The following is an 11568-nucleotide window of genomic DNA, read 5'->3' on the forward strand; positions in this document are numbered from 1 at the left end:
CACTATATGTGCTGTTATAGAGCCTAATATTTCTAAAGGGATGTTATAATTAATTTATGTTAGTGAATAGTGGGCTTCATTTACTGACCTTACTACCCGTTGGCCATTGCTTTTTAATGCACCTCCATTCGTGCCTTTGTGCCGGGTCTAGGAAATGTATGAGGAGTATGCTAAACTAATTGGTAAGTTACATTAAAGAGACCTTTGTGTTATTTTGGCATTTTAAATTATCAATTTAAATATTGTACTGTAATTTAATAAACTAATAAGCTACATTATAGTGGCCTTACTGCATTTTAATCTATCAATTTAAATGTGGTCCTGTAATATTCCTACAAGGGTGTTATATCCGATCATGCAGTGTAGCAACTTTAAGTTTATTTATACGTTCATTAATTTACATACTTATTACATTTTAGCCTATGTTTATTGCAATGAGTGGGTTTCACCTGATGTCTGTTAGACTTTACCTAATAGTTTGCACTGATTGTGAATATGTTTGATATATATTGAGATTTTTTTTGGCCCGTGTGTGTTTGCGTGTTCAGGGTACATTTGGGACACATTACCCATATAAGGAGGAGAGTGAGGCATGAGTAGTTAATCACCTTTTTCATTTCTTTATTTCACACAAACGCTGACATGTGCACAAGAGCACATAAGTGATGAGAACACTGTGGTACTGATTTCAGCTCCACCCTCTACGAACAAGTCCATCACAGGATCAGTCATCCATTTATCTTCTTTCTCACTGGTCCTCATTCTGTCTCCTTCTTTCCACCTTCATTTCCATTTCCAAAACAATTAGGACTTGCTCTCATGCTTTGTCCACCAATAACCTCTCAAATTGATTCAAAACGTTAATACACTACTTAAGTTTATTTGATACAACCATATATTTTTTTTTTTTGTTGTTGCTACTTTATTTCATCAATATATTTTTCCACATCCAAGGCAAGAAAGACACTTGTGGAGTTTGGCCCACTAGCTGAGCTTTGGGATAATACTGCCCTCTGCTGGATATAATTTGTATCACATGATTTCTGTCGGGGCTGGTACATAAATTGCTAGAACAAAGGCGTTGTTTAATGTGGTCCAATACCCACGTCACCACTTTACAAACACGTACAGAACGAAGGTATCATGAGACTACTGTGTTATTCCTAACAGCATTTAAATTCAAATTCGACAGTCGTTTGGGAGGTAGTTTCGGGCCTCTGTGCCCAACTTGACAATATTGAGGATTGGAAGAGGGCACAAGACGGATGAGTTACAAATTACAGAAGCAACAAAAACATGTATGCTACAACCTGTGTTAATGTTTTCCTCTTCTCTTTTTCTCTGGCTAATTTACTTCTTCATTACGTACATTATTGAATACTATATCCTTTTGGTCGAACTGGTCTCAAAGATATGCTGCATACACTGTACGTTGTGATTATGGTGATGAGGTCAGCCTTGTTTAATGAACATAATACATTGTAGTTGTAGCTTTCAATTGTTAAGTATTAATACAATTGTACTACACATGCCTTGTGGCACTTTAGTTTTAAGGTAATCCACCTTCTGAAGTTGTGCCATATTTATCTGAAAAAGAGAATAAGAAAAAAGGCAGTGGGTGTTAGAGGGGATGATGAATTGGCCGGTGCCCAGACTCCCTCTGCAGGGCTAGAAATGATTAAAGGTCATTTCAGGTTTATAAAAAATATAAAAGAAAAACATTCTTTGGTGGTTCAAATCTTGTGACTTTCCGAGCCGCGGGCACTGTATGTTTTTCTCTTTTACCTCAAATATGAACATGGCACTGCTTTATTGTCAGTTAATCCTAAACATTTTCAACTGCCAAATGATGTGACAAACCATATGTAGTTAAATTTGACCTTTTGATATATTTACAAAAAAGAGTATCTTGAAGAGTAGACAAAAGACCAAGATAAGAGTACATTTATCCAATTTGACTAAATAGGGATTGTTCAAACCAAAAATACATCCAGAAGACTCCACTCTATATGTGCACAGGGTCACATAAACACCATGTAGTTAGTAAGAGTGTTTGTGTGTAAAATGACAAGCTTTTAGTAGCACTTTCTGTCCAGACGTTAGTATTTTTTCTACGCGGTCTTCCACTAGAGGGCACTCTTGTTACATAAATTGTCAGTTACAGTGAAATCACTTTAATAGTACCATATTAACAAATGTTATATAATGGTCACCTTTCTTATACAACTAATACAAATGCATTAGATAATCAGATATGTGACTAGATTATGTATCTGATTCAACCAAAGACATATTCTTCTCCCTCTCCTAGACAGTACTGAACTCTGCTTTTAAAGACTGTATTTAAATCACACAAACTATTTACAGACAACAAAGAAAATAATGTGTATTGTAAGTATTTACATTTAAACATGAGAGAGAGAGATGAGATGAGATGATGTTCATAACACAACAAAAGGTACATTGTCATTAAATCCACTGTACACTGCCTGTACTGCCTTACAACATACAGTATGAACCCCGCTTTCTTAAACTATGAGAAGACAGACCAAGGGGAGTACTGCCTAATGTTCTGAGAATTTGTTTGGACAATTTTGGACAGACATTGGTGTGTGTTATCTTCAGCAAGGCATATAAAGTGTAATCTTATTGTATTTATATATGAACAAATGATTAGACATCAATTATAAACCAAATGTCACATTAACATTTCATTTAATTTGTATTTGTTCCGTTCATGGTATGCACAACTTAATGTATAATACTTTATTACAAAATATGTCTCTATTAAGACACCATTGACCGAAAAGGAGCAGGGAGAACAAAATAATCTATGTTACCTGCCCCTTTCTAAACAAAACATGGAAATGGATGGAAATAGATCTGTCCTTCATATTTTCTTATTCACACTGTATCATAGGATAATAAGAGAAACACAAAACTTACTACAAAAAATACTTTGTTCCCACTTGACAGTTAAAGGAAAGAAACAAAACAAAAAACAACAACACCGAAACATCAAATTTACAAAGAAAAAGACAACCTAATGCTAACCAAAGTCAGTCATATAATATGTTTATAATCATTGCCCTACTGTTGACTTGCACTTGAACAAACCCTAACACTACTCAAACACAGGAATGCTGAAAGATTACTCTCCAACCTGGGGTAATATAACCAAACAACTCACTGTCAAGCCCCTGTCTGGGTTTCTTAAGGACATATCCATTCTATTCTATTGTACTGAGATTACTGTCCCTGCAGTGCAACGTAAAAAGCAAATAAATGAAAAAAGCTGCCCTGACTTTGTCTCACATGTCTCTCAGCAGTCGATCCTGTGCTTTGCCAAGGCTGACCAACATTGTAAGCTTTGTTGCCAAAATATACCGTAGGCTCCCTCTGAGAATCAACATCATCATAATGTGTTATGCAACCACAGGAAAGGCGCATGACAACTTAGATTAAAACATTAAAGCTAACACTGTGGTATTGTTATGTGAACTGCACATGTTCCAAAGCAGAGTGAACGATATGATTTTATTCAACATTGTTAGCGTTTCAAATTACAAACCAGTGGATTTTAATGCATTATTTACTTTTAATAGCTATTATAATTTGTGAAACATTCATTTATCAGGTAAAGAAAAAAATGTAAAGAGTTTTTAGATGGGTTTTATCAGCGTGTCAAACCACCTTTTTTCCCCATGCATGTCCCTTTAGGGCAGGGGTGCCCACACTTTTTTGGCTGGTGAGCTACTTTTGAAATGACCAGCCCCCCGAGGTCTACCATCCAAAAATAAAATCCCAAATTGCAAGGGTTGCTGAATAACACGTTTTATTTATACATGGGATAACTACAATAGGGCTGCAACAAACGACTAATTTGATAATCGATTAATCTATCGATTAATGAAACGATTAATCGACTATTCTGACTATTACTGTGTGCCTTGCACAATTTCTCAGACGCTCTTATTTAGCCATCAACTTTTAGATTTAGCTTGAGGTTGTTTTAGGCATGTGGAAACTAACAATGAAGAAAATAAAGATGAATACTTGATACAAAAATACATATATTATTCAATTAACTTAAGAAATTGTGAACAAAATTAACATTGCTTTTTATATAAATTAAATAAATAATGTTTCACATCAAAAGAAACAACAGTGTTTTAACAAATCGTATTAAATAATGTGATGACAGAACTGTAAACAGAATAGCTGAAACTTTAACAAAATAAATAACTCAGTTACCTCTAATCATTAACCCATGTTTGTTGAGTTAACTCCGTGTGTTGCTGCTAGCATACATAACACCTGACGTGGAAACGTTACTCGTGGACGGGGCTACAGAGCTACTAGAAAGACAGTCGAACCCGGTGCATTCCTCCATCTGAATGTGGTGCACTTTTGCTAAATGTTTAGACAAATTGTTCGTGTTACCGCCCTTACATGCTAAACTGTTATTGCACTCTTGGCAACGAGCATTGTTCACCTCAAGACGGGTAACATTTAACCACACCTTGGAGCGCTTCTCTCCGCTATCCCCGCCGTGTGTTGCTGCATGTAGCAGCCGCGTGTGTGTAAACTGCCCCGCCCCCTCGCACACAGACGGGAGAGAGATCTCGTCTGGATTTGTCGTGTTTATCGTGTTATTAACTCCTGAATTAAGTGGCAGGGAGGCCAAGGGAGGAGGGATCATGTTTATTTTAACGGAGCTGGATTTTTTTGTTTATGAATGACTCGCGATCTACCAGCATTGCCCCCGCGGTCGACCGGTCGACCGCAGTCGACGTACTGGGCACCTCTGCTTTAGGGGCTCCGTAGTTTAATGCTTATTGATTGAAATAAATAAATAGAAAATAAACAACCAAAATTAACTCCACACCTCCCACTTGGGCTCTCGATCACTAGATCCAGGGAGACCACACACAATTCACCCTGTACTCCCAAAACCAGAGTCTTTTGTAGTGGGGTTTCTCAGACTTCTTGGTTTTTTTCAAGCCAAGGGGGGATGTCCTGCCCTCCCAGCAAAGCGAGATGGGTCCTCCCGTCTCCACACAACCGGAGCCGGAACCGGTCGGCCACTGCAACCGTTCATAGACCTGATGAACTTTCAGGACAGGTCCCTGGCCTCTACTGCTCTTCCACGGGGAGCAGTACCACCAGCCTCCGTACATCCCTGAAGAGGATGGTGGTTGGGGCTGGGACTGTCCGTCTCTTCTGGGATCGAGCAGTGAGGGGGGCTCTATAGAACTACCGTCCCATGAGGCTCCTGTATCAGTGCCAATGTCTTTCCTGCTTGGGTCAGAGGTCTTCTTCAACTGAGTTCTGGTGACTACAGCTGAGAATGCTTTCCTTTTGAGGTCTTGTAACCTCATCGCTGATGCCAGTTGCTACAACACTGGCTGACTTCACTGGCCACTCAGCCTCCGGTCTTCTCAGGAACTCTGGGCCTCTTTGCCACTCTGACTCCTCATCGAGCTCCTCTGGCGGAGGTCCCCTTGTGATGATGTCAGCTATGTTACGACAGCCCTCGATCCACTTCCATTCATCCACTGGTCCAGCCTTCTGGATTTCTCCAATCCGGTTTGCATAGAAGGTTTGGTAGCCATAGCTGTCCTTCTGTATAGCTCCCAATACCGTTTGGCTATCGACGAGGTGAATTCAGCGCTCGATGTCCAGGCGACCGTGCTTCTCGACATATTTCCTCAGTCGAGTCGTGAAGACCGTGCCTCACATCTCTGCCTTGATCACTTCCCCCTTCTGATCGAGAGGTGCCAGCTTTGCTTCGGACTAGCCTGACGATCACTCCTTCTTGCGTCTCCCAACGCAGGTAGAGCACAGCTCCATAGGCATCCTCACTCCCATCTGAGAAAGTGATTCCCCAGGGGCGGACAGTCCATCATGGTGGCGTGAGACATCTGTCGAATTTGACCTGGCTTAGTCTTGCATACCCCTCGGACAGCTTCACTGACACCTCTCGGAGGCCTGGCGAGAGAGGGGCATCCCAAGTCTCCTTGGACAGATTACCTCTCCCTACCTCTTGGAAGGCTCTCCTCACAAGTATCGCCCCCTCCTGCTTCGCCGGAGTCACTAAACCAATGGGGTCGTAGATACCAACTACTTGACTCAGCAACATTCTCCTGGTCAGGATTGCTGGTGTCTTTTCCCTGACCTCGTCCTCTCGGAGATCCAGTCCCATCCTCATCTTCCCTCTTCGCTTGGAAAAGTTGATCGATATCATCATATGTAACTTGTCCTCCTCCACGTCGTAACCAATGCCAAGCGCTTTATTGTCTTCCTCCCAAATCTGGTTCGGCAGTATCAGAGTTTTCGACACAGATCTTCCGTCGCCACTGGTTCCAGTTACGGCTCTAGGCCTCCCACACTGACCAGACCGGATCCAAGGCTTGAGGGAGAAGCCTACAGCGTTGAGAATCTCCTCCACTCGGTTGGTGATGTCGTTCATTCTTTCTGGGTCATTGTGAGATGTTAGGATGTCATACACGTAACTGTCCTCCTCTAGGACTCGGCGCTCCTCTTCCATGGCTGTAAACTGGGGCAGCCTCGCTGTCTCTCTCATGGCAAGCTGGTCATGGTCGGTCACCGATGTTGACCATAGTGATCGGTTGACTACTCAGCTTAGTGTAGAATTGCTATTTTATTCAATGTGCTTTCTCCATTCATATTAGCACATGAGCTGTGTCCCAATTCAGCGGCCGCATCCTCCTGAGGATGCATTCGGAGACCGCATACGTCACTTCCGCCAAACGAAGGCTGTCCCAATAAAAAAAAAAGACAAGACTCCTCCGAATGCGGCCCGCAAATGCAGCCTTCTTTCCCCAGATTTAGAGGATACATCTGATGTACACTCCGCGGTCTACCATATCCCAGGATGTGACGGTGACGAATGAGTTTTAAAAAAAATATAAGGCTTGTAACGTCCCATCAACGGCTACAACGGTTTCAGCTGGATTCGTTTTTAAATGTACTCACCCAAATAGTAAACGACATGAAAGAAAAGTAAACCTATTTAATTTGTGTATTTAAATATACGGGCAATTGGAGATGTCTTCTTTATATTACATACATAACATATTATGAAGTGAAAATATTTCTAAACCCTGTTTGGTTTTCATATTGTTGGGATTCATTATAAAGCTAATTTATTTATTTAACTGCTTTTGTTATACAAATCTTACTGCAACAATTTTGTTTTGATAGGGAGCAAGGAGCAGACTGCGCAATTTATCCAGATGCGCGGGGAGAATGAAGCCCTCTTCACGGGGGCCTGTTGCGACCTCGGGAAAATAATTTAAACATAACACCAAAATAAGTACAGCTAGATCTGACTCCATATTGAACAGTTTTGAAAACAGTTTTGAAAACAGTTTGAAAACAGTTTGAAAATATTTTGCCTAGTGTCAGAAATTATTACCGGCACTTGTGACTGCAGCTGGTTGCTAGGTGACGGGGGCGGCAAAATGTAGGGGTAACTGCCAGTGACGTACAAGGACATGCTCCGTAGACCGTCTCATTTCGCAGTCCGCGGAGGACCCAAGCTGGGTCCTCCGCGGACTGCGAGGCTGGGTCCTCAGGAGGCTGGGTCCTCAGGAGGACCTAGCCTCTGAATTGGGACACAGCTATGGTATCACAAAGTTAGCTTCCTCCATACAAAGTTAGGTTATCAACCTAAAATAAAACACATGATACACAAATTACTTAAAGCATACACAACAAAAGTCTGTCACCATAAATGCATATTTAAACCAAAACACTCACCAGCGGCACATGTGCCCTGTGGCTGATCAAAACACGAGTGACAAACATTTTGCTGGCCTTTTCAAGATGGCTGGCGGTCCCTCAAATGAGTCCCAAGGGAAACAAAATACTGGAAACAAGGTTCCCTCCCAACTGAGACCTATTTTACATGATAACCTGCACAACTAAACAAGTAGCTTAATGCTTATTGATTTAAATAAATACATATAAAATAAACTAATAAACAACCCAAATTAACTCCACACCAACGTTCAAACCTTTTTAAAAAGCGAAAAATATTTGAACGTCTAGTTACAGAGTGAAGAGACAGAGTTTTATAGGACCTGGATCTAAAAACATGTTTTGTGATTATTTCTATATTTTTAAATTACTCACTTTACCTAATTAAATCAGTTTATATTGTAGATCACACAATACTATACATATTGCAGTCACCTGAGCTTGAAGTCTCAGAAGTAAAGAAAAACATGCTTGTGTTTAATTATAAATGAAAGTATAAAGGGCTCATGGAAAGTACCGAGACTGTGGTCAAGAAATGTTCTTGTAGTTGTTCACAAGAAAGGAAGTGCTGTCGTCATTGAGTCATTATCATATTTAAGAAGAAGTCTGACTTTAAATAATTTGCAACTGTCAGTGGAAATGCATCCCTCAACAAGTACTTTCTCATAAGCAGAGCGAGAGAAACATTGGAAGAAGAAAAACATGCTTGGACAGCTGGCCTCAAGCGAAGATAATGCTTCCTGAATTTATGTTTAGATTGTGTCAGTTTTACCAACAACAACCACATATTTCATTTTGTTCATTTTTTGGGATTCAATTTGGAAGAGACTTCAGCTCTTTGGAAATTGTAAGTACAACTCTAGAAGAAAATTCTTAAAAGGGTCAGAAATTATATTATATTTCACATTTAGGGCCTTTTCTTTATCACAATACAAAAAAGACTTGCATCAAGGCCATGAAGTAAAAAAAAAGATACAGTGTGTCTTAACGAAGTGCATAGATGGAGTCTCAATTGGTTGCTTAAAAATCAACATTTAGGCTGGCTCTATACAAGTATTGATTTATAAAAGGTGAATTTAACATATTTAAATGTGGATATTGCATTGTAATGACAATAAGTACGACATTCAGTACAAATCTGAAAAGTGTTTTAAGTGTTGCACTTTTCCTCTAGTGATGAAATAGGACATATTTTCCATGTTAATGCAAACTCCAGCTGTAACCAGACAGGGCTTCAGTTTGATAGGTTTAAGTAACCTATTAAGTCTTCTAGGTTGATTTGTTTAGCTTGCATCATTGTTCCATATTGTATATGCAAATCACATTCAAACAGCCTTTTGTATTCTCAGCCAGTATGTATTAAAGGCAGCAGTACCCTCACATCTCAGTGTTTACATGTCCACTCTGCAGATAGTGACTGCACCTGCTCATGGTCCTACTCTCTATTCACCTACCCACAACTACTAGAACAACTACAGCATGGTAAGTCTTATACACATATAACATCATGTGTTTAGTTATAAACCAAATATCAGTTTCTACTGAAATTCATTACTTGACATTGTTCTTAAAGTTTACATTTCCAATATAGGACTTTGTTTCTATCGTTAGTCACCCATTGTTTTCTCTTCCCTCCTCTGACTCCCCTTCCTATCCCCTCTCTTGTCCTTTTCTCTGTTTTCTTTTCTGTTCTCTTACCGTCTTTTCTCTAGGTGCTTGATTGTACCAAGATCAAGGATGTCCTGGAGAGGTACTACCTTTCACCGTTTTATGCCGTCGAGTTCTGCGTTGGTTTCCCTGGCAACCTTTTGGTTGTACTTGGCTATATATTTTGTTTGCAGGAGTGGCAGAGCTGCAATATTTACCTCTTCAACCTGGCAGTCTCTGACCTTATTTTCCTCTGCACACTTCCACGCCTCTCGTACCTCTATGCAAATGACCAACCGGAGAAGAGTCCCTATGGTTGCGTTATCAACCGCTATGTCCTGCATGTCAATCTTTACTCATCCATACTGTTTATGGTTTGGCTTAGCATGGACCGTTTCCTGCTCATAAGACATCCAACACGTAACCACTGCCTGTTGAGGCCGAAAATAGCCATGATCGTGTCAGGGCTGAGCTGGCTAGCTGTTAATGCGGAAGTTGCTCCGATGATATCACTGATGGTCCACGACCTTCAGAGAGGAAACTGGAGTAGCTGTAAGGATTTTGCCAGCTTGAAAGGAGAGGTCCATACATTGGGCTACAGCCTGGGGCTTACCCTCACTGGTTACGCTCTCCCTTTGCTTGGACTGTGTGGTTTCTCGTACCAAATTGCACATTTGCTCCATATCCAGGAAAGGGCCATACAGCGCAGGACAACCACGTACAAGCGTCCTCTCAGGGTTGCTGTATCGGCCGCTATCATGTTTCTGCTTCTCTACACACCCTACCATGTGCTGAGAAATATCCGAATAGCATCTCAGCACGACTGGACAGGGTTGCAGCTTTGTACAAGGATGAACATAGAGAGCCTGTACATCATCACAAGACCATTTGCCTTCTTGCACAGTGTCATCAACCCTGTCTTTTACTTCCTCATGGGGGACAAATTCAAAAAGCTCCTATTGGCTAAGCTCAGGAAGCTGATCAGAAAGACAGAGCAGCAAAGAGAACCAGCCTGAAAAAATTCAACATAGTGTCCCTAAATAAAAGAAACATCAATATAGCAAATCCAAACATGTGAATCAGCTCCTTCTTTATGTGTATTTTGTTATACTGATAAATAATGTGGATAATTTATTATGGTGTATATATATTACATTTTATTTTAATGTCGACTAAATAAAGTAATGTAAGACAACCGCTGTAAATGCATTTGATGAGTAGAGTCTTTAGCTATTTTTGTATTAACACTCTCTTAGGTGTAATAATGTACAGCGTGTGTTCCTGTTTTTATCTGTATTTGCATTTCCTGTTTTTATCTGTATTTATTAGACACTCATTTGTTGCATCAATATTGATTTAGAAAGTCTAGAGCCTTTTGGCTAAGGGACCAATATGTTAATAAGATCTATAAATTGTAATGCAGAGCAAGAGCAGTCAGCTGGATGTCCTCTTTCAATGCACCCTGCTTCTGAGATAGTAAGATGGGAATATCTCCTTTTGAAAAATGATCTGTATTTTGTGGTAAAACACTGTTGCAACTGAAACTGGAGGTTCATTTTTATAGAGTCAGCATTGTTCAAGATTCAAGTCTTGTATTGTGATGTGTACTATATTACTTCAAAAACGAATACAAAATAACTAAAAAAAGAAATGTGTCTTTTCCTTTTCTTTTTTGGAAGGTTAATCAATTGTAAAAAAAATCTATTATCTTTGGCGATGGATCGAGGCATTTTTGTTTTCTTTATGTATGCATTATCTTTAAATACAAATAATAATAATGTTGGCTAAAGCAGCACACTTCAATGCAAGTCAGAGTCAGAATTAATCTAGCAATCGATCAGATATATATATTTAATATTTATATAGCCCAATATATAAAATTTTACATTTGTCCCAAGGGGCTTTATACAGACTATGAATATGAAACCCTCTGTCCTTGGATCCGGATCTAAAAACATGTATTGTGATTATTTCTATGTTTTTAAATCACTCACTTTACCTATATTAAAGCAGTTTATATTGTAGATCACACAATACTATACATATTTCAGTCACCTGGGCTTGAACTCTCAGAAGTAAAGACAAATATGCTTGTGTTTACTTTAATTATAAAATGAAAGTATAAAGGACTCATGG

General features: G+C 39.7%; 1 protein-coding gene across 2 annotated transcripts; it reads left to right on the forward strand.

The window, feature by feature from the left end:
• The first annotated feature begins 8387 nt into the window (after window positions 1-8387).
• On the forward strand, window positions 8388-10899 carry LOC307037164 (succinate receptor 1-like). 2 transcript variants are annotated; one of them, XM_079677943.1, is made up of 3 exons: window positions 8388-8632; window positions 9196-9267; window positions 9498-10899. In XM_079677943.1, exons 2-3 carry the CDS (start codon window positions 9265-9267, stop codon window positions 10446-10448), a joined length of 954 nt encoding a protein of 317 aa, XP_079534069.1. In that variant the 5' UTR covers window positions 8388-8632; window positions 9196-9264; the 3' UTR covers window positions 10449-10899. The 2 variants fall into 2 exon arrangements, with proteins under 2 accessions (XP_079534069.1, XP_079534070.1); XM_079677944.1 differs by lacking the exon at window positions 8388-8632 and having other exon boundaries at window positions 8871-9267.
• Window positions 10900-11568: the final 669 nt, after the last annotated feature.

Source organism: Notothenia rossii, assembly GCF_949606895.1.
Source record: "Notothenia rossii genome assembly, chromosome: 4".
Taxonomy (NCBI): domain Eukaryota; kingdom Metazoa; phylum Chordata; class Actinopteri; order Perciformes; family Nototheniidae; genus Notothenia; species Notothenia rossii.